This window comes from Castor canadensis, chromosome 11 (assembly GCF_047511655.1).
Source record: "Castor canadensis chromosome 11, mCasCan1.hap1v2, whole genome shotgun sequence".
NCBI lineage: Eukaryota > Metazoa > Chordata > Mammalia > Rodentia > Castoridae > Castor > Castor canadensis.
Window position 1 is genome coordinate 13990578 of NC_133396.1, and position 23796 is coordinate 14014373.

The 23796-nt window shown below is 34.2% G+C and overlaps 1 protein-coding gene across 9 annotated transcripts in view; it reads left to right on the top strand.

The window, feature by feature from the left end:
• Positions 1 to 23796, top strand: part of Tanc2 (tetratricopeptide repeat, ankyrin repeat and coiled-coil containing 2) — a 387000-nt gene that overhangs the window by 22030 nt on the left and 341174 nt on the right. For 8 of the 9 annotated variants that reach the window (XM_074045367.1, XM_074045366.1, XM_074045369.1 and 5 more), the window contains one exon: positions 19430 to 19519. In XM_074045367.1, coding sequence (XP_073901468.1) covers positions 19453 to 19519 — 67 coding nt within the window. In that variant the 5' untranslated portion in view covers positions 19430 to 19452. Of the gene's footprint in view, positions 1 to 18161; positions 18184 to 19429; positions 19520 to 23796 lie in introns of those variants that run through there. The other variant, XM_074045368.1, reaches the window with a different exon arrangement.

The window sequence follows — 23796 nt, forward strand, 5'->3', positions numbered from 1 at the left end:
TTGTAGATACAAGTTGAGATATACTTTGAAATTACATAAATCTGTTGCTTATCACAATTTCACCCACCAGTTTTCACATCCACTAATTATTGCTATTGGAATTAATTATTAATTAGAATGGAATTAATTATTAATTAGAATGATTGCAAAGTGATTTTTCTAACTCAGCTATTTTGTCTATAAAATAAAACTGTGATACCCTTGGGTCTATGGTTCCAAGGAGACCAACATTGAGGAAAAACCACAAATCCTCAGGATGCCTAGAGTTCAGTATTGTGGATGCTTGATTGATTTTTTTCTATAATGCTGCCCAACTCTGCTAAAGACATACTGCTTTTCAACAAATCAAAAGTTTTTACTTTATCACTTCAATTAAGCACATTAAAAGTTAATGTGCTTAACTTTTACTTTGCTTTTTAGGCACCATTTGCTTTTTTTTGTTCAACTGTTGGTCTGTTCAGTCCCTTCCATTACTCTTCCCTGACTGCTTCCCTCCACCCCCCATTTTTCAACAGCCTTCAATACATGGTTATATCCTGTACCTTCACAGATGTTATGTTTTATGGTATTATTGATGCCATGTCATTCTCTTTTCTTTTCCCTCCATCTGTTCTTTTAAGAACTGCTAGATTTTCATTTGCCCATTTATTAATTGAATTATTTTTTCTTTGGGTGTATGATTTCTTTGTTTTTTGTGGGACTGGGATTTGAATGAAGGATCTTGTGCTTGCTAGGCAGCCATTTTACCACATGAGCCATGCCCCCTGTCTTTTTTTTTGCTTTAGTTATTTTTCAGATAGGGTCTCGTGATTTTGCCCAGGGCCAGCCTCACTCAGACTGTGATCTTCCTACCTGTGGCCTTCTGCGTAGCTGGGATTAGGGATCACCAGCTTATTGATCAAGATGTTTGTCTTGCCAGTTTTTTTCCTGGATTAGCCTTGAATCACTTCAGTTTCTATCTCCTGAGTAGCTGGGATTACAGACCTGAGACATTGCGCCCTGCCCTAATGTTAATTTTTTGAGCATACTAATCTTTTATCTGATAAATAGCTAGTAAAGATTTTTTCCCATTCTGTAGGTTGTTTGGTAATTGTTTCCTTTGATGTACAAAAGTTTTTAATTTAATGCAATCCTAATTGTCAGTTCTTGCCCTTACTTCCTGAGCAATTAGAGTCCTGTTAAGACACTAGTTGCTTATGCTTGTATTGTCAAGCGTTTCCTCTGTGTTTTTCTGTAGCTTCAAAGTTTTAGGTCTTACATTAAGATCTTTGATGCATTTTTAATTGATTTTTGTACAGTGAGAGATAAGGATCTAGTTTCATCTTCTTTATGTGGTTATCCATTGGTACCAGCAGCATTTGTTGAAGATGCTGTCTTTCCTCCAATGTGTATTTTTTGCATCTTTCTGAAAAATCAGATGGCAGTAGCTGTGTGGGTTCATATATGGAGTTTATATTTTATTCCATTGGTCTCTGTGTGTGTTTTTATGCCAGTGCCATGCTATTTTTGTTACTATAGCTATGTAGTATGGTTTGAAATCAGATAGTGTAATACCGCCAGCATTACTCTTTTTGTTCAGGATTTCTTTGGCTCTTTGGATTCTTTTATACTTCCATATGAATTTTAGGAGTGGTTTTCCTATTTCTGTGAAGAGCTACATTGGCATTCTGATGGGGATTGCATTGAATCTGTAGATTGCTTTTGGTACTACAGCCATTTTCACAATATTAATTTTGTCGATCCATGAACATCAGAGATCTTTCATCTTCTAGTGTCTTCTTCAATTTCTTTTTTTTTTTTAATTGTTTTATAGTTTTCATTGTAGAGGCTCCTTAACTCCTTGGTTAAGCTTTAGTCCTAGATTTTTTTTTTTTTTTGAGACATTGTGAATGGCATTGTTTTACTGATTTCTAAGCCTATTCGTTGTTAGTATGTAGAAAAACTACTGATTTTCATATGTTGATTTTGTACCCTGCTAATTTGCTGAAATTGTTTATTAGATTTAACAGTGTTTTGGTAAGAGTCTTTAGGGTCTTTTAAATATAGGATCATGTAATCTTCAAATAGGAATAATCTGCCTTATTCCTCTATAGTTGTATCCCTTTTATTTATTTTTCTTGCCTTATTGCTCTGGCTTAAGACTGATCATTATTTTGAGTACTTTCTTACTTTGTAGAGCAACGATGTTCCAGGCTCATCTTCTGCCTTCCTACCCCAACTGTATAATCAGACATTTCTTCATGGAGCCTTGAATTCCTTTTTTTTTTCTTTTTTGATTGTGATACGATTTGCATGGACTAAAATAAAAATATATTAATGCTCAGTTTAGTGAGTTTTGACTGTTGTATACACAATCTGTGTAACTGTTATCTCAAATAAGATATAGGACATACTTAGCATCTAAGAAAGTTTCTTTATCCAGTCCTCCCCTTCTCTGTCAAAGGAAAGACAAACCCCCTTTTAAAATAATTTTGTCTGTTCATCTACTTCATGTACATGAATTATGTGTATTAAGTATTTTTTGGTTTGACTTCTGTATCAGTTTGAAAGAGAAATTGTATAGTAATTTAAACAGGGAACATAAATATAAAGAATCTTTAATTATAATAGGAAATTGGAGTAATGAGAAAATAGTTAGAAGGAAAGAAGATATAGGAATAGCAGATATAAGAAGCTACTACTCCTATACTGAAATATGTATGTTCAAGGAAGAGTGCTTCTCCAGTCTTGGCTGACATCCAGATTTTGTTGGAAAGGGCATGGCCACAGCTCATTGAATGGCAGAGAAATAATGCTTTAGTACCACACTGACAGAACTTTCTTGAAATCTGTCCTTTAGAACTTGGTGGAAACTATACAGGTATACACCAAAGGTACTCCACTATAAAAATCACGAAAGTGGGAGTGTATGGGAAGGTGCTGACCATTGGGTCCTCCTTGGCAATATAGGAACAGGACACTGAAGGAGCTACACATGCTGTAGTAAGCAGTTTGATGTGAGAGAAACTATCTGTGAACCAGGTACTGGGGAATCCAGGTGCACTGGATCCCAGAAATAAAACCTTTTCTTCCCATAAGATCTCTCTAGTGCCTTCTACTCAAAAAGCTTAACCTTGTACCAGCTGGCAAAGAAAAAAAATAAGGGCTCAGATCTATTTTCAGAGCAAACAAAAAATGTATTTGGAGCTAAAAGACAGTAAGATGATTATTAGTTCAGGTCACATTTTAAAACTTGTTTTGAGCCTCCCTAAATTTTGGTTGTATGGTAGCAATATTGTATAAAAGAACTGTAGAGACTGAGATAAATCCATCTGCCTAGTAAGTGGAGTGTGAGGTTGAATCAGTCTGATTTGTTTTGAGGTTTTACTCTAGCTCTAGTTTATTTTAGCCCAGCATTGACTTCAGATGTTTTGAGGGTAATCAGAACTTTTTCATCAGAAGGGTTTGGTATCTGTCCTGGCAAGGTTTTAGAGAACTCTTTCGGCTTTATAGCTGAACTCCTTGATTTCTAAAATGAAGATTTCTCTCTGCTTTACAGACTGGTTGACAAATGTTTTTGGCTTATCCATCCTGTGCTAATTCTTCTAAAAATAAGCACATACGTGCATATTTTCTTATAATTCGTTCAGAAAAGACAATACCATAATATTCTTTCACATCTTTCCCTTTTACTTAACACATCATAGAAATTATTTTATATTACTTTGTAATGATCTTCTTTAATTTTTTTACAGTTATATAGTACTCCATAATGTATATGTGCCGTGGTTAATTTAGTCAGCACAGGAATATGCCCTATTACAGGTTTCCAGTATGTTGCAATAAAAAGTAATACTGTAGTGAATACTCTTTTGTATATATATTTTTATGTTGTTGAAGTCCTTCTCTGTTGAATTCCTTCTAGTCAGAATTTGCTCTCATTATTCTAGTGACAATGCTGTTAAAAAGGACTAAAGGACTTCAGGGGCTGGTGGAGTGGCTCAAGTGGTTGAGGTCCTGCCTTAGCAAGTGTGAGGCCCTTAGTTCAATCCCCAGTACCACCAAGAGGGTGCAAAAAAAAGGGGATTAATGACCTCTGATACAATAGTCAATTCTAAGACCTTTTATCTCATATGAACTGTTTATTCTTTATACTCATTCCCTTGATCTCATTCATTCATTCATTCTTTTTTTTTTTTTTTTACTGGTACTGGGGATTGAACCCAGGGCCTCATGCATGATAGACAAGCTCTCTACCACTTGAACTTCTCACCTAGCTCTCTCATTCATGATCAGTTGGCCCTGTGGTGAGACTGCTCATTCTGGTGGGAGAATTTGGTGAAAGTGCATAGTGGAGAAAAGTTGCTTATCTCTTGGCCAGGAAGCTAAAAGAAAACAAGAGCAAGGGTCTGTAATTTCAGCCACTTGGGAGGCACAGACAAGAAGATCACTGTTCTAGGACAACCCAAGCAAAGTTAGTACTAAACGCTATCTGAAAAACTAAAAGCAAAAGGACTGGGGGTGTGGCTCAAGTGGTAGAGTGCTTGCCTAGCAAGTGTGAGACCTTGAGTTCAATCCCCAGTACTGCTAAAACAACAACAAGAAACCCAAAACAAACAAGCAAACAAAACCCCAAAAGAGCAAGGAGGGTGCCAGGGTCCCCCATCCTCTTTTTGGGTAGGCCCCCAACGATGTATGATGTAAATAAAGACCTCCCACTAAGTTCCATCTGCTAAAGGTTCCATCATGCCCCAATAATGTAACCCTGGGTACGAAGCCTTTCATACAGGGATCTTTGGGGGACTTTCAAGAACCAAACTTACAGCACTGCCTATCTGCCGATAGTTCCCAGTCCAAATTTCTTTTTCAAATCTCAGGTTCATATATTTAGCTGCTTAGTTGACATTTTCCCTTGGATGTCTCACAGGTATCTTCAGTACATTTGGTCAGACTTGAACTATCATCTTCTCTTTCTCATCTGTTTTCCTTACAGTTCTTTCCATCTTATTGATAGCAACTTCATTCTTTCACTTGTTCAGAACATTGGAGTCATCCTTGGGTTTTCTTTTTCATTCCTCACATTGAATTTGTTAGGAGATCTATTGGCTGTGCCTTTAAAAGATACCTAGGAGTGAGCGCTCCTAATTATTCCCACCTTGGTCTGAGCTACTACTGTCACTTGCCTGGAATTATTGAAATAGCTTTCTAAATGGTTTGCATCTACAGTTTGTTTTCAACATAGCCCTGAGTGTGATCTTTTAAGCATACAACAGATTTTGTCTTTTCTCATCTTAATACCTGTCCTATTACTTTCCATCTTTCTCAGAATAAAAACTAAAGTTTTTATAAGAGTTAAATAAGGCCCTACACATTGTGACTTCAGTCATTTCTTTGATTTCATTTACTTCTGCTCTACTCAAACTCCTCCATTCTGTGCCTTGATTTACTTTGTTTTAGTTATACAGGCCTTCTTGCTGTTCCTTAAACAAGCTGAGTATGCTTTTGGCTTATGATTGTGTATTCACTATTTTTTCTGCCTGGAATTCTCTTTCTTCATATCTACATAATGTACTTCATTAGTTTCTTCAGATTTTTTACTCATTTAAAATTGCAACCCTGCAGCCTCCTTTTTCCCAATATTCCTGCTCCCCTCTCTGCTTCATTTATATCTTCCTATATGTCGTGCTTAATACCTTCTGACACACTGTTTCTTATTTATATGGCTTTTAAGCAACCTATGTTTTATCAAGCTCACTAGGAGATTAGGAAGCATGCTAAAGTTTGAGAACAATTGTTTTAAGCTGAAAAGAAAAAAAAAATAGTTTCTGATTTAGTAGATCTAGGTGAGGCTGGTAAATTTGCATCTCTAACAAGTTCTTAGTGTTGATGCTGCCTCTCCAGAGACCATGCTCTGAGACCCACTAACTTAGAAAAGGGTTCCTTAATGTCTTTTGATTTCTTCCTCCATTGTTTGTTTTCTCTTTCTGAAACTCTCACATTGGATTCTCTGAATCTGCTTCCTGAATTTATCTTTACCCTCATAATTTCTATTTAAAAATATTTCTTACATTTGGCTTTTTGAAATTAGGAATATGTATTTGCTTCCCGTTTAGGGTACTTTATTCTCTTAAATGGCTTTAAGACATACTTGTTTGTTCTTTTGGTCCCTTTAAGCTAGGTTTTATTTAATCTGTCTGGAAGTTATAGGTTAGCAGTCACTGAAAGATTATATGAGAATTTCTCTTTGTTTTCCTCCTCCACTGTGCCTTAACCACAAATTCTGAGTGACTGTGAAAATAATGGTGCCCCAGGATTCTGTCTACATTTGAATACCAGCTCAATTGTTTGTCCACACTGTGGCCTACTAACACACTGTTAGGGGATTTTAATGAATTAAGGTATGTAAAGTGCTTGACAGTGTTTGCACGTGATAAATATACACAGTATATTTGTGTAGCCATATGAGCAAAGATTCTAAAAGTGAAATTACTGGATTAAATGTATGTGTATTCTAAATTTTAATAGATATTATCAGATTACCACCAAAAAGACATTATTACTTTCTGTTAGGCGTTTCCCTATAACCTTTACCACATTAGTCTTAAATTTTTGCTTACCTAATGGTTCTTTTAATTTTCATCTTTCTGATTAGTTGATCATTTATGTTTCTCCTGTGGAGTATATATTCATATGAGTTGGCCTGAAACAATACTTTAACTTCCTGGAGTTACGACTAGGAAGTGCTGCTTTGTGATGATAGCATTGAGAGCAGCAGAGCCACTAGTATAATATTGACAGCAATGTACTCAAATACAGTGTCTGTAATTTTACCTTCCTTGTGGATGGACAGGTAAAGGATCAGAGACAAAGAAATTGAAAATAGGAAGGAGAAATTTAGATGTGAAAGACAGATTGAGAGTTTCCAACATGTATGAAGAGGAAGCTGAGAGGACAAAGAACACACACACACACACACACACACACACACACGGGAAATAAACTGCCATGAGTTTAAGAGCAATCAGAAACAAAACCAGACCCAAACCTTCAGACACTAGAAAAAAAAAGTTAAAATACATAAAATGTGTTGTACATATTAACTTATATTTACATATATATAAAGTAGTGTGACTAAAATATTTAAAGTAAGGAGAATCAAAAGAGAAAAGAGGAAAAAGTATTAAAACTAATTAGGTGGGCTTGAAAAAATACCATATAAAACATTTAGAAATGAAATCTATGCTTAGGATTTGGAATGTGAGAAATCTGCTAACATCATTCAGAAAAAAAATGTACTTCAAAATGACACAGAAAAGAGAATAATACATGTTGTATATTTATAATTATGAAAGATGTAATAGTTTGCCAGCTGGCACTGTTGTAACATGATTTGTTTGTTTTCTTGTTCCATTAAATGCAATAAACTGTAACAGAAGGAAAAAAAAAAAACCCAATGGTAGAAAGGTTAAGTTATCTGACTGAAGAGAGAATTAGTGGTTTTCAGATAGAGTTAAATTGTCCAAAAGGCAGTGCAGAGGGGTAAAGAGACGGACAATGTGAAAGAGCAGTTAAAAGATAAGGATATTTCCACAATGTAGTAGACACTATTGGTGTCTTGCCCATTTTCCTAAGCCTATTTTAATACACAATATAAATGATTTAAAATGTTTTGTAATAATTCGAGAAGTAGAAAATTTGAGTAGACCAGAGACCATTAAAAGACTTGAAGAAGGCAGCAGTGTACCAGTATGTTCTACTGACATTATGTAGCATTGTCAAGCTACCTAGAAAATATCTTTGTGGACACCCTCAGTGTATGACAGATTACAATTTTGGTTGAATTTCCTAGTCTAGAGGAAGTGTTACCATTCTTTTTCTTTTCTTTTCTTTTTTTTTTTAAAGGTAGTGCTGGGGTTTGAACTCAGGGCCTACACCTTGAGCCACTCCACCAGCCGTTTTTTGTGATGGGTTTTTCAAAATAGGGTCTTGAGAACTATTTGTCTGTGCTGAGTTTGAACCTCTATCCTTCTGATCTCTGCCTGCTGAGTAGCTAGGATTAGAGGTGTGAGCCACTGGCGCCTGACAAGTGTTACCATCCTAATACTGGGATTTCCTGCCTTATGCTAATATAGTTCTCAATATATATTTTTGCCCTGGATATATCACAGGCACAATTCACAATTAGAGCCTTCTACATTAAACTACGTGGAATGCTGTATGGTAGTGGAAAGTGTTTAACTTTCTTTAAGAAGTAAGAACTCTGCCCTAAGGTGTTGTGTATGCTCTCCTTATAATACTGTACTCCTCTCAATCTTGACATGGTGATATGTGTTGTTAAACACGAACAGATAATGAAGTTATTCTCTTCTCCCACTTGGGAGCACTATAGACCAATCTGTTTAGTGGTATCAGTATTAGCAGGCAGCGGGGGCTTCCTTCCTTTTTTACCACCAGTTCTGACCCCAATTTGGTTGTACTCTATAAGCTGTACAGTATTCCTCTGCATCATTGGGCAGCACTTCTGAAATAGCAGGCAGCTGGAGCACTATAGGACTTTATACAATACTCCATTAAATAATGGTAATTTTTCCCATTCCTGATATAGAGAACTTTACCTTTGAGATACTCCTATTGAAAAGGTTCACTGTTTACTTTCTCCCATTCACTACTGTGTGACACTGCAAGTTTTCCCACTTTATACCAATAATCCATCCCCATTTGGGAACACTGTCTCAAGTTTTAAGATTATTGGGGCTTTGCTACATATATCTACAGAACCCATATGACCTCGTAGGGGGTTAGGGATGGAACCTGTTAATTAAGCTTTGGTGGTTTAGGGATTGAGTTTGTTGATTATGCACAGACACTAATGAATACTAAGATCATAGTTTAGGGTTTACTGTTGCTGCCCCATGATATTCAATTTAACTTGATTAAGGACATGTATGAGTTTTTAAAATCAGCATATATTCAGAAGGGCTTCTTTGTACATATTCCTTAATTTTTTGGTGATTCTTTACCTTGGTGATAAAACTCAAGTTTGTGTGTGTGTGTGTGTGTGTGTGTGTGTGTGTTGGTTAGTTGCCCTGGAAGAGAATGGATTTAAGGTAGACTAAGGTAGGATGTTGTCATTGCAACTCATTCTCTCTATTAATAAGTTATTATTGTATTGAAATATGTCTTCATTCTGCATATATTTGTTGAACACCTTTTATTTTTTACAGCTAAAGATAAAAAAAAAAAAGAACAGGCTTAGAGCCGGGCATAGTGGCACACAACTGTAATCCCAGCATTTGGGAGGTTGAGACAGGAAGTTCATTTGAGCCTAGGGAGTTCAAGGCCAGCTTGGGTAGCATAGACCCCATCTCAAAAAAAAAAAAAGATCATTGTCATTATTCCCTTCATAGAGCTAGTAAGCTAGTGGAGAAGATAGTTACATAAGAATTTATAATATAATATCATAATTGTTATATGGGAGAAGGACTGAAGATAACTGAAACTTGACAAGTTGTGGTCAGAGGAGTCTTTTGGGAGGTGATGTCTGAATTGAAGTTTGAAGGATGAGTAGATAGACAAAGAATGACTGATTTCCATAGATTTCTACATTCTGCTAAATCTCAAAAATAAAAATAATTCTGTAACATAAGGATTTAAAGCCTCCTAAAGTAGTAATGACCAAATTTAATTTTCTTGCTAGATATTAGGTACCATGCTGTTTTTACATGAATTACGTAATTTCACAGCTATGTTGATAAGCTTTCCATCACTATTTCAAAATACCTGAGGTAAACAATTTAAAAAGAGAGATTTATTTGACTTACAATTTCAGAGGTTTCAGTACATGGTTGCTTGGTGAGGCAGAACATCATGGTGGGAACAAAAAGAAAGAGAGGAAGGGGCTGAAGTCCCAATATCTCCTTCAAGAACATGCCTCTAGTGACCTAACTTTTTCCAACTAGGCCTTACGTTCTAAAATTTTTGCCACCTCCCATAGTGTCATCAGTTGGAGAATAAGCCTTTAATACATGGCCTTTTGGGGACATTTCAGTTCCAAACCATAATAACAGCTATTTATAAGATAAAGAGAGTTTAAGTAGTTTGCTTAATATCACATAACTAGGACACTGTCAGGGATTCTATACTTGTGGTGCATTGCTTTTTTTTTTTTTTTTTTTTTAAAGAGTCATCTGATGTGTTCTTCCCTTTGTGTACTTGAATTCTTTTTATAATACTCCAGTCTACAAATAAAGAATATATATTTAAAAAGCAACAGAACATTTGTGAAAAACTAAGTGTGTGTTAGGCCGCGAAGAAAATACCAAACATTCCAAAGCAGAAAACTAAGAAGCACATTTTCTGACTACTGAATAATAAAAATAGACACTATAAAAGGAAGGACAAAAAGCATGACATTTTGGAACATTTAAAAAATACTGTCTTTATCTTGGATAAAAGAGAAAAATCTGAAGTAAAATTATAGATTATCTAGGAATGGCCATCTGTAAGAACCTATGGAACATTCCATTTAGTATTTGAAGAAAACTTACAGCTTTAAAATGAATTTTATTAGAGGCCACAACATATAGATGAATTAAATACTGAATTCAAGAAGCTATACAAAAGGAAGGAATTTAAAAACATGGAAGTAGAAGTCAATAAACCATAGCCTTTTAGGATAGATTTAATAAATATACTCAAAACTTGGTTCTTCAGAAAGAACAATAAAATTGGTAAATCCATAAGTAAAAGGAGATTCTATCTGTCTGTCTTTATCTATCTATCTATCTATCTGTCTATCATCCATTCATCTATCTTCCTCAGCCTCATACCCAGTATCAACAAATTTTGTAAATTCTACTTATAAAAGAAGCGGGGCGGTGGGGGTGGGGGGCGAGAGGGGAGAAGATGACACAGACAATGTATAGGCATTGAATAGATGTAAAACAGTAAAATAAAAAAATAAAATAAATATACCAAGTTCAACCAGTTAGTTCCTCACTCTTGATAGTTCTCATCCATCTCTTACTTGGGACTATTACAGGAGCTTCCTACCTGGTTTTCTTGTGGTCAACTTTTCTTTCCCCATGTTGGAGATTAAACTGAGGGCCTCAGTGTTACTAGGCAAGCACTCTGCTCTTGAACTGTATCTGTGATAACCCACAGAATGGAAATGTTAACCCTGATTATCAGAATAGTATAGAAGTTTGATTACAGTATTAGTTATAAAACATTTGGGGAATGTTGTATTCTTTTTTTGTTACATAATAAAAAAGAACTTTAAGTAGGAGTGATGAACATTGAAAAGGAAAATTGTCCACTAATAAAATAGTGGAAGAAGACATTGAAATGGGATATTGAATCTCTGTCCTTGGTGGACCATTAAGAAGCATTTGACCTGGATGGTTTAGAACAGGTGTCACAAAAATAAAAGCTTAAGGATCATCAGATAAGATAATTAGAAATTATTAGGACTTGTGAATGGTTTATCCTCATTGTCCAGAGATTCACTTGGAGGAATTTATTTAATGATTGCTCCAGAGGAAACATCTCAAAGTTTGGATATAAAATTTGGAAAATTAAGATGAAATTTAGACATTTTATTATCAAATAGATCAAATAACTTTTTTCCATTTAGTTTCAATTTATAGTTTCTGTATTAATATCTTAACGGTAAAAATTTCTTTTGGTATGTTAATTTGAATAAGAAAGTCATTTAATCAAAATATAATTAGCTTTAAATAAATATTTTAAGTTTTATTTTGTTCAGCATATATTTCAGTAATTTTTTATAAAATGTTTTAGGGCCAGCAATGAAAAAATACACTTCTTAAAAAGTGATTATTATTATAATTAATTATGGTAACCATGAAAAATTTTAACCTATACGTAGAATGTAGTTATATTGATTTATTTCCAGATACGGGATTTTTATCCTTTTTGACTCCTAGTCCTTTTAAATAATTTGTTCTTACCTATATTTTTTCTTTTGAAACTTTGAGCAACATAGTTTTAAATTTTGTACAGAAATATTAGGAGGGCCTGAGTCAGGTAAAAGTTTGAAGTATGATTAGAATTTTCTTGGATCTTCCCCTACCCCAGGGTAAAATTTTGAACTTTGCCTAGAATTTTTATGCCTTTCCCTGACTGTCCCTACTTTACATTCACTCTACATAGTCCCTATTCCGCTAGTTGATTTCAGACCTTTTCTTGTCCATTGAAACTTACTTTTGCATCATGTCTATTTATGATTTTGTTAGGTTGATAACTCATTTTGAATTTTTGTGGTGCTTGGGATTGAACCCAGGGCTTCACACAGGCTACATTAGTACTACTGAACCCACCCCTGTTCCTACTAGGTTAATATTCTGATGAATGAAGTCTCTGCTCAATGTTCAATTATTTATTAATTTATTTATGTTAGAAATATTGAGAGCCTTGAATGAACTAGGGATCAAGGATCAAAAGATAAATAGTACCAGGATTATCTAACAAGGGTTTGATGTGGATAATGATATATAAGCAAAAGAATATAATTTATAAAGTCAATAAGTACATGCTTTGTAGCATCTTCTGTGTAACAGATCTTATCCTCTGGTTACAGAGATGTAAAAGTGAATCAAACAACTTCAGTGCTATCCTGGAATTTATATTTAGTGGGGGAACTGACATTAAACAAACAGGTGTATATATATCTATATCTATATCTATCTATCTATACATATATTTTTTATTATTGTATTTAGGGGGTACAATGTGACATTTACAAAAGTTCTTACAATATATCATAGTTGAATTCACCCCATCCATCATTCTCCTTTATTCTGTCCTCCCCCATTCCTGGAATAGTTTCAACAGATCTCATTTTTCCATTTATTTACATGTGTACATAGTATTTCCACCATTTTTACCCTCTTATACCCTTTCCTTGTATCTTCCCCTATCCTATTGGTCTATATTTTTAGAGATAAGTTTTTGAAGAAAAATAAAGCATAAAAAGAGATGGGTGAAGGTTTTGATGCATAAATCATATCACAAAATTTTCCCTTCCTTGAGTTAAGGAAGCTGGTCCTTTGCACACACCTCATTGGCTGAGTGCCTCTGCTGGGTTGCAGTAGTGAGACATGAAACTTCATGGGCAAGGTGATTCCAGACAGTCCATGGCAGTTCTTAGAAGGGGAAGAAATTCTAAGCTGTTAATAACTCAACTATTTAAACTTTAAGTAGTTATATTATTATATAATATATTATATATAATATATTATATTATAATAATATAATGTATAGATAGCCACTACTAAGAGTATACTGTTAAAACATTTTTATCTAATTACTTTTATCATTTATCTGTCTTCCCATGCTTCCACCTATCAATACATATAATTTATGATGCATTTCATTTCAAAGTAAATTGCAGCCATTGGTATGTTCCTTAAATATTTCAGCATGAATATAATTGCAGTTCAAGATTTATTTACTTTTTTTGAGGTAAGATTTACATAAAATATGATGCATAAATCTGCTGTAAACATTTGCTGAATTTTGAGATTATTTGTGTATCCCAAATTCATAAAGATATAGAATATTACCAGTGTTCTGGAAAGTTTTTGCATGCCTTTTCTCAGTTTATCCTTATATATACTCCTAAGAGGCAGTCATTTTTCTGATTTTTCCTATTATAAATTACTTTATTATTGAACTTGGTATAAATGGAATAATTCAATGTATACGCACTTACGTAAGGCTTCTTACTCTCAGCAGATTTATTTTGAGATATAGCTATGTTGTCAAATACATATTCGTTCATTACCTTTTTAATTGCTGAGCGGCTCTTATTACTTCAATATAAATTATCTCATTATTTACTCATTCTCCTCATTGGCTATTAGGGACAAAATTTCTATAATAATTGTGGTACTAGTCTTTTTATTATCACATATGCTTTAATTTTTCTTGGCTAAAAATAAAAGGATATTGTCACATGAACATATATGCTTAGGGTTTTTTTGGTTTCTTTTAGTGGTACTGAGGTTTGAACTCAGAGCTTCATGCTTGTTAGGCAGGCACTCTACCACATGAACCCTTTTGCTCTGTTTATTTGGAGATAGTGTCTTGAGACTGGCGTGTACCATGATCCTCCAGTTTTAAGCTTCCTGCCATCGCTGGGATGACAGGCACACACCATCATGCCTAGCTTGTTTGCATTGAGATGGGAGTTTGCAAACTTTTTTCTTGAACGCACCTTGAATCTCCCAGTCTCGGCCTCCTGTGTAGCTTGGGATGACAGGCACATGCCACTCTTCCCAGCTGTAAGTTGACACATGGTCTCCTGAACTTTTTACCTGAGCTGGTCTTGAACCATGATCCTCCATATCTCAGCCTTACAGGTAGGTAGGATTATAGGTGTGAACCACTGACACTTGGCCTTTATGCTTAGTTTTTAATAAACTGCTAGATTTTTCTCCAAAGTTATTGTACCATTTTGTACTCTTAAAACAGTGTATTGGAGATTAGGTTGCTCTTTATCCTGGTCAGTATTTGATATTGTTAGGTTTTTTAAAAGTTATCTTTTAGGGCCTGAGGTATTGCTCCAGTGGTAGAGGGCTTGCATAGCAAGCACAAAGCCCTGAGTTCAAATCCCAGAGCCATCAAAAAACAAACAAACAAATTTAGCTATTTTGATGGGAGTGTAGTGGTAATTCATTGTAAATTTTTTTCTCAGTGGTAAAATGTTGAGTCATTTAAATATGTATGTTGGTTATTCATACATATACTTTTTAACAATACCTATTCAAATCTCTTGGGCATTTAAAAATTTGTTTCTTTATAGTTAGTTGTGTGGATTTTTGTTGTTTTGCAGTGTTAGAAATTGAACCCAGGGACTTGTGCATACTAGGCAAGTATTCTACCACTGAGTTAACTGTGCCCTGTTCTTTATATGTTTTGTGAATAATTTTCCAGTTTGTGGAAAAATTAATTCATTTTCCTAATGGTGTGTTTTGGTGAGCAGATGTTTTAATATTTTTAATGAACTCCAAATACATTAGCTCTTTCTTACATGGCTATTGCTTTCTGTGTTCTAAGAATCCTTTGCCTAAATAATGAAGATATTTTCCTGTGTTTTTTTTTAAAAGCTTTATAATTTTAGCTTCTAGTGATTTATTTTGAACTGAACTTCTTGTAGAGTGATTGTAGGTCAGTGCATTTAAAAAAATAGATAATCTGTTCTACCCCCATTTATTGATAAGGGGGTAGAAGGATTTTGTGAAAAACTAATGGCCATATATGCGTAGGCCTTTTTCTGGTGTGTATTCTATTTGGTTGGTCCATTTGAAGACACTTATGCTGGTATTCTAGTATCATGATTACTGAAGCTTTAGAGTAAATCTTGAAATTAGGTATAAGTGATATGACTTTTTTTGGTGGTATCTAAGATTGGTCTTTACATTATCATGAATTTTAGAATCAACTTTTCAATTGCTATAAAAAAAGACAAGTTTCTAATCAGGAATTTGATTGGGATTGTATTGTCTCTTTAGAACAGTTTGGGGAGAAGTGACATTTTAACAATAGGGAACTTTTCAATTTGTGAATTTATTATATCTCTACTTGTTTAGATTGTCTGTAATGTTTTTCAGCAACATTGTATAGTTTTCAATGTTTATTTTGGATCTGTGTTCAGGAGGTATATTGACCTGCAATTTTCTTATGTGTTAAGTTTTAGGAGTAATACCATGCTGCCCTCATAAAATATGTTTTCAAGTTTTCCCTTTTATTTTCTTAAAGAATGTTTAAGTCAGATATGGTGGTGCGTTACTGTAATCCCAGCACTCTGAAGGCTGTGGCAGGAGGATCATGAGTTCCAGATCAGCCTGGGATATATAGTAAGACCCTTTCTCAAAAAAAAAAAAAAAAAAAAAAAAAAGAAAAGAAAAAGAAAAAAGAAATGGTGTTACTTATTCCTTAAAACCTTGATAGGATTCACCAGTGAAAACAGTCAGGTTCTGTAGTTTTCTTTGTGGGAAAAATCTTGTAAACTTTTTTGGCTGGTCAGGACCAGAACTGCTATCCTCCTGATCTCAGCCTCTTGAATAGTTTGTGATGATAAGCATGTGCCACTGCATCCAGCTATTGGTTGAGATAGGGGTCTTGCCAGCTTTTTACCGGGGTTGGCTTCAAACTACAATCTTCCCAATCTCAGCCTTCCAGGTAGCTCAGATTATAGGTGAGCAACCGGTTCCCAGCTATAACTTGTGTTTTTAAAGCTTTAAGGATCTGAAGCAGTGTTCCCTATTTCATTACTGATACCATGAATTTCTTTTTTTCTTGATAAACTTTGCTGTTTAGTAGTTTCATTCTGTTTCCCATTTGTTTTCTACTTTTCTGTTCTTTGCTCTTTTCCTTCCTTTGGATATAATTTGCTGCTTGTTTTTGAACTTATTGAGATAGAAGCTTAGATATTGAGCATCATCCTTCACTTCTAATATATGCATTTTAGGTGTAAATTCCTTTATAATCATTGCTTTAGTTCTATCCTGTTTCTATAAGTCATATTTTCATCATCATTTATTGCAAATATTTTAAAAATGCCATTGTGATTTATTTATGTTTTTCAACTTATGGGTTGTTGAAAAGCATATCACTCAGTTTTCAACCAATAAGGAATTTTCTAGATTTAAAACAAAATTACTCAGTTTTAAATTAATTATATTATAGTCAGAGGATGTACTAGGAAAGATGTCATTTCTTTGAAATTTGTTGAGACTTGCTTTATGATCCAAAATATGATTTATTTTGGCATAAGTTTTGAGTATATATTTTTATGTTTTTTGGTGGGATTGGGTTTTTAACTCAGGGCTTCAAGCTTTTGAAGCAGGCACTCTACTACTTGAGCCACACTTCCAGTCCATTTTACTCTGGTTATTTTGGAGATGGGGGTCTCATGAACTAGGTGCCCAGGCTGTCCTCAAACTGCAGTCCTTATGATCTCAGCCTCCCAAGTGGCTGGGGTTACAGGTGTGAGTCACTGGTAGTGCCCAGCTAGTTTGTGCTTTTTATTGATTTATTTATTTTAATTTATGTTTTTCTGGAAGAGACCCTATCTTCAAAATAACCATAGCAATTTGGGCTGGAGATGTGGCTCGAGCAGTAGAGTGCCTGCTTTGCAAGCGTGAAGCCCTGAGTTCAAACCCTAGTCTCAGGAAAAAAAAAGATACAAAAGATTTGAATTGCACAGTTAACCTATTGCATACAAGCACAAATACGCACACAATAAATTAAATTGAACCACTGACATCTGATTTAAATCTTTTATATCTTCATAATGTTTTTTCCTACTTGACCTTGTAGCTGTTGACAAAGATGTTAATCTCTCATAAGGTCTTGGATTTGGATTTGTCTGTCACCATTTAGTCTTGTAAACTTTTCCTTTACATATTTTTAAACTTTGTTACTTTGTTAATTTGCGCATTTAGAATTGTAATATTGAGCCCAGAACCTTGCCTAGTCTAAGCAAGTGCTCTACCAGTGAGATACCCCTCCAACCCCTCTCTTTGTCTTTAATAATGATGCTTATTAAAGCTCCTTAGGTCTACTTTGCCTGATACTGGCATAGCTATGCCACTTTCCTTTGGTCTTTCTTGATATATCTTTTTCTGTCATTTTACATTCAATGTTTATGTGTCTGTATATAGTGTCTTACTATATTTAACATAATAATGGATATAATTTATTTAAATCTGAGTAAAACTATTTTACTGATTGCTTTATATCTTATCCATTTATACTGTTACTTTTTTTTCTGATATCTTACCTTCTTTGGTTGTCAGTTTTCTTTTTCTCTGAGACAGAGGCTCAGTATTGCAGGCTGGCCTGTAACTAACATTCCTCTTGCTTCAGCCTCCAGAGTCCTAGAATTACAGGTGTGTACCACCATGCCCAGCTTAATATATTTAGTTACTCTTTTTATCTCTTCAATTTTAGAGAACATTTCAGCGACTACTTGCATTAGTTTTTGAGTTATTGAGTTCTAATATAAATGATTACTTTTGCTATTTCTAGACAAAAGATATCTTAGAAGCTTTAATTCCATTTACTCCATTTCTGCCTTTTAGGATGTAGCCACCATTTTAAGTCAATTTGTCTGTCTGTCTCTGTATCTACCTATCATGGTACTGGAGATTGAGTCCAGGACCTCATGCATGCTAGGTAAGCTCTCTGCCTCTTAGCTACTCCCCTAGTCTTCTTCATTTATTTTAAAATTACTAAGCTGTTGATGTTACTATGTTTTACTATAATTGTTCATTTATGTGTACCAAATATTCACCTATTCTTTGGGTCTTCTATTTTGCCTTTCTATGCTTTTTCTAGGTATCATTTTTTTCCTGTTGGAAGAAGTGCCTTTTAGTATTTCTTTCAGTGATAAATTCTTTGTTTTTGGTCCTCTGAAATGTTTAGTTCATTTTCATTTTTCAAAGATTTAAAATCTAAGAATAGATTTTTAATTGGCACCTACATTCTTTCAGAATTTTAAAGAAGTCGTTCCATTGTCACCTGCTGTTCATTTTTATTGAAAGTCATCTGTCAGTCCATTGATTGTTGCTATTTTGAATGTGTTTACTATTTTTTTCTAGCAATTTTAGAGATTTTCTTTTTAGCAGTTTAGCTATGATTTGTTGGTATTCTCTTGCTTGGTGTTTTACAGGCTTCTTATAGTTGTTTCATATATCTCATTAATGTTAGAAAATTTTTGATTCTTATATAGTTGGGATGGTTTTCCTTTGATAGGAATAGGACACAGAGGATAGTCACTGATTCATGTATATTAGTAGTCTTGAGAGGATAAATTCTTGCTTACCAGTATTATATTTCTTGTGTGTATGTGTGTGTGTGTGTGTGTGTGTGTGTGTGTGTGTGTGAGAGAGAGAGAGAGAGAGAGAGAGAGAGAGAGAGAGAGAGAGAGATAGTTGTAGGAATATTATCCTAGAATTGGAGAGTCAAGTGAAAGATAGGCGAATCTTATTATGTTTTAAATAAGATAGCTACCTTATTATGTTTTATATTTCTGTGTATCCTCAGTGCTATCTACCTTTATTTCTTAGGTTACTCAAAGTATTATAGAATATTTTTGGTTTTTTTTGTTTATTTTATTTATTTTGAGATGGTGTCTCACTGTGTTGCCCAGGTTGGTCTTAAAGTTCTGGGCTCCAGTGCTCCTCGTGCCTCAGCCTCCCAAGTAGCTGGGACTTAGGTATATTCTGCTGCTCATAGCTATGGTATTACATCTGTGAAAGTATTTAAGTGTCTAATAGTGGTTTTGGTCATATAGTTACAATTTTATACTATATATTTAAGCATAGTTAATTATTTACATGCATTTAAAATTAATTATTAGAAATATTTTGAATAGAAAAATCAAGACTTCTTAAACGTATTTCCCTATTTTCTTTTATAGTCTTATATTAGAAGAGTACAACCATGTTTCGGAATAGTCTCAAGATGCTTCTTACTGGTGGGAAGTCAAGTCGTAAAAACAGGTCAAGTGGTAAGTGGCTATCCTAAATTTACTCTGTGTGTATTTTAGAAATACAGGTTATTTTAGGGATCTGAATTAATTCTGTAATACTTTATATATTGTCTAAACCATAGAGAAAAAGCTTACATTCCTCTAGGCTGTCATACTCTTAAAATAGAACAAGGTAAGAACACTTAATACTTACCAGGAACAGTCAGATAATGAAAAAATACTTATTTCTAATATATGAGAGAATAATGTTTATTAAAAACCATCTAGACATAAATTAATATTTTGAATTAATATAGGAAATTTTTGCAGTTCTAGAGATTCTCAGGGAGTGAAACTTTAAAAATAACTGTCCCCATGGTTTTATGCAGAAAGTAAAATATTAGTCACGTATTTTTATAGCTATTAAAATGAAGTTTATTTTAAGGTAAATAAAACTTTTTGGAAAAGAATGCTGAAGAGAAACACTAGCATTTTTTTTTTCTGTTCATTGGTGGTAGACTTATCAATTCTTTATAATCTTTTTAGCTTCCTAATTTTTCTTGTTTATTAGTTTACTTTGATAATATAGTCATTATCCATTTCAAAATGTTTTTATTTCCCATTATTTGACCTTTAGTTATTTAAAAATATACTTACTAATTATTAAAAAATTTGATGATTTGTCAATTCTTATTACAAGGAAAAATTCCTCTACACCAACTAGTGGAAAACAATTTTTCTTTCTACTACAGTCAATACTTCTAATACTGTCTACCTGAAGTAAGCATAGACCTCACAGTGTACAGGCTAGGTCTCACAAGCTGTCCTGCACTTTAGATGCCAGTTGCCAATGGTCTGTCCATTTTCATGTTATCAACAGCTTCTGTCTGATTTGGCTACAAATTGGAAGTTCCCATAACCCTTTCTCAGGTTTGATGATTTGCTAGAATAGCTCATATAACTCAATAAACAAGTTACTTATGAGGTTACTAGTTTGTTATAAAAGAACAACAACTCAGTAATTGTCAGAGATGGGTAGGGCAAGGTATGAAGGACCATAACCTTTTTGGGTGTGCTACCCTCCCAATACCTCCATGTGTTTACCAACCTAGAAGCCCTCTAAACCTCATCGTTTTTTTTGTAGTTTTCATTATGTAGTTATGATTAGTTAAGTTCAACTTCTCTCCTCTGCCCAGATGTTAAACGCTAAGGTTGAAAGTTACTGTTTAATCACATAGTTGGTTTCCTTGACAATAAGTCCATATTTTAAGGCTATCTAAGAGCCTCCAGTCATCCATAAACATACAAAAACCAAACCAGAAAAACTCAACACTTTTCACTTCTGAAATTCTAAAGGTTTTAGAGCTATGTGCCAAGGCAGAGATCAAATATATATATTTCTAACTATGTCACATTATGATTGAATTCTAGCATTATTGTACTAGTATATGAGAATATTCCCTGCATTATTTTATGTTTTTGGTATTTATTGAGGTTTTTGTTACAGTTCGTCATATGGTGCATTTTGGTGAGTGTTTTGGATGTGCCTGAAAATAGTGTGAATCCTATGGTTATTGGATACAGTGTAGGTCAATTTAGTTGATGATGGTCCTCAAATATTTCATGTTCATACTTACTATTAAAAAATTATCTATTGAGAAAGGTGTGATAAAATACTATACTATGCTGTGAAGTTGTTTGTTTCCTGACAGTATGACTTTATACATTTAGAGGCTTTCTTATTAGATAAATTCAAATTTAGGATTGTTAATATCTTCCTGGTGAAATGAGGACTTTACAATTATAAATTGTCCCTTATTTTTCTAATAATTCCTTTAAAAAGTTGGCTTTGTCTAATCTTAATATTAAACAGCTACTCCAGTTGTCTTTTAATTAGTGTTTGTAAGATATGATTTCTTTCACTCATTTAATTTAAAATTTTCTATATGAATATGCTGTTAATAGCAGTCAGATATTTTTTCAGTATTGTTCAATTCCAACAGACTTTTTCTCACAAGGAAGACATTGGTTGATATTAATTCAGTCAGTGATACACTTGATTTTTAAAATATAACACATTTTTATATGTGCCTTTTACGTGTCTTACCTATTCTATGCTTCTTTCTTCTTTCTTTGTTGGATTGACCAAAAGGATTTTTTATTATTCTATATTTCCTCTAGTAATTTGGAAATAATGTTCTGTTTTGTAATTTTTAAGTGGTTACCTTAAAGATAAAGACATAAATCCTTAGTTGTTAAAATTTGATACTAATTAATTACTTTGGCCCTCTTCTTGCATAATATAAGAGCCTTATATTCTTTTTATCTATGTTTTTTGAGGCATGGTCTCACTGTGTATCCCAGGCTAGCTTTGAATTTGTGATCTTCCTGCCTTCACCTCCTAAGTGCTATGATTACAGGTGTGTACCACCAAGCCCAGCTTTCCACAGGACATTGTCATTTTGGTTTTATATAATCAGCTTATTTAGATTTATCCACATATGTAATTGCTTCATTGATTTTTTTTTTTCATTTCTTCCTGCATTCCTCACTTTCTATCTAGATGGAATTACTTTATGTCTAAAGAACATCCTTTAGAATTTCATTTAGGGAGTATGCATGCCAAACTTAATTTGCTATTGCTAGGCAGGCATTCTACCACTTGAGCCACATCACTAGCACACTTTGGCTTCATTTTTGAAGGGTATTTTTCCTTGGTATAAAGCTAGATCCTTTTAATTTGAGCATTAAAAAAAATATTTTTCTGTTTTGACTTTTTTATTGTTACTGAAGTTACCCTAATTCTCATTCTTTTCTCCTTGGACTATTACAGGCCTTTGGGGAAGGTGTAGAGCTGCTTTAAAAGTTTTTTCCTTTAGTTTGGCTTTCAGCATTTGACTGTGATATATTTAAGTATATGATTATTTTCTCTGTGAGCTTGTTTGGATTTTGGTGGATTTGAGTCCATGTGTTTATCTCTGTTTTTAAATGTGGAAAACCTTAACCATTATTTTGTAAAGTATTTCTTCTGTCCTTTTTCACCTTTTTGGGGGATTCTTTAATTTGTATGTTAAATTATCTGGTATTATCCTTCCTCATTTCTCCCAAACTTTGTTCTTTTTCTTTTTTAAAATTTGTTTTATAATTTTCCCCTTTGATTAATGTAGAGTGGCCTGTCTTCAAATTTCCATAATGTATTTTAGTTTTAAAATAACCATTTTGTTCTTTAAAAAATATTCCAATTCTCTGTTGAAATTTTCTATCTTTTTATTTATTTTTTATTTTTACATCTTTTTTTTTTCATTTTTCTTTTATTATTCATATGTGCATACAAGGCTTGGTTCATTTCTCCCCCCTGCCCCCACCCCCTCCCTTACCACCCACTCCGCCCACTCCCGCTCCCCCCAATACCCAGCAGAAACTATTTTGCCCTTATCTCTAATTTTGTTGTAGAGAGAGTATAAGCAATAATAGGAAGGAACAAGGGTTTTTGCTGGTTGAGATAAGGATAGCTATACAGGGCATTGACTCACATTGATTTCCTGTGCGTGGGTGTTACTAGGTTAACTCTTTTTGTTTTTTTTTGTTTTTTTTCATTTTTCTTTTATTATTCATATGTGCATACAAGGCTTGGTTTATTTCTCCCCCCTGCCCCCACCCCCTTCCTTACCACCCACTCCACCCCCTCCCGCTCCCCCCCTCAATACCCAGCAGAAACTATTTTGCCCTTATCTCTAATTTTGTTGTAGAGAGAGTATAAGCAATAATAGGAAGGAACAAGGGGTTTTGCTGGTTGAGATAAGGATAGCTATACAGGGCATTGACTCACATTGATTTCCTGTGCATGGGTGTTACCTTCTAGGTTAATTCTTTTTAATCTAACCTTTTCTCTAGTCCCTGTTCCCCTTTTCCTATTGGCCTCAGTTGCTTTAAGGTATCTGCTTTAGTTTCTCTGCGTTAAGGGCAACAAATGCTAGCTAGTTTTTTAGGTGTCTTACCTATCCTCACCCCTCCCTTGTGTGCTCTCGCTTTTATCATGTGCTCATAGTCCAATCCCCTTGTTGTGTTTGCCCTTGATCTAATGTCCACATATGAGGGAGAACATGCGATTTTTGGTCTTTTGGGCCAGGGTAACCTCACTCAGAATGATGTTCTCCAATTCCATCCATTTACCAGCGAATGATAACATTTCGTTCTTCTTCATGGCTGCATAAAATTCCATTGTGTATAGATACCACATTTTCTTAATCCATTCGTCAGTGCTGGGGCATCTTGGCTGTTTCCATAACTTGGCTATTGTGAATAGTGCCGCAATA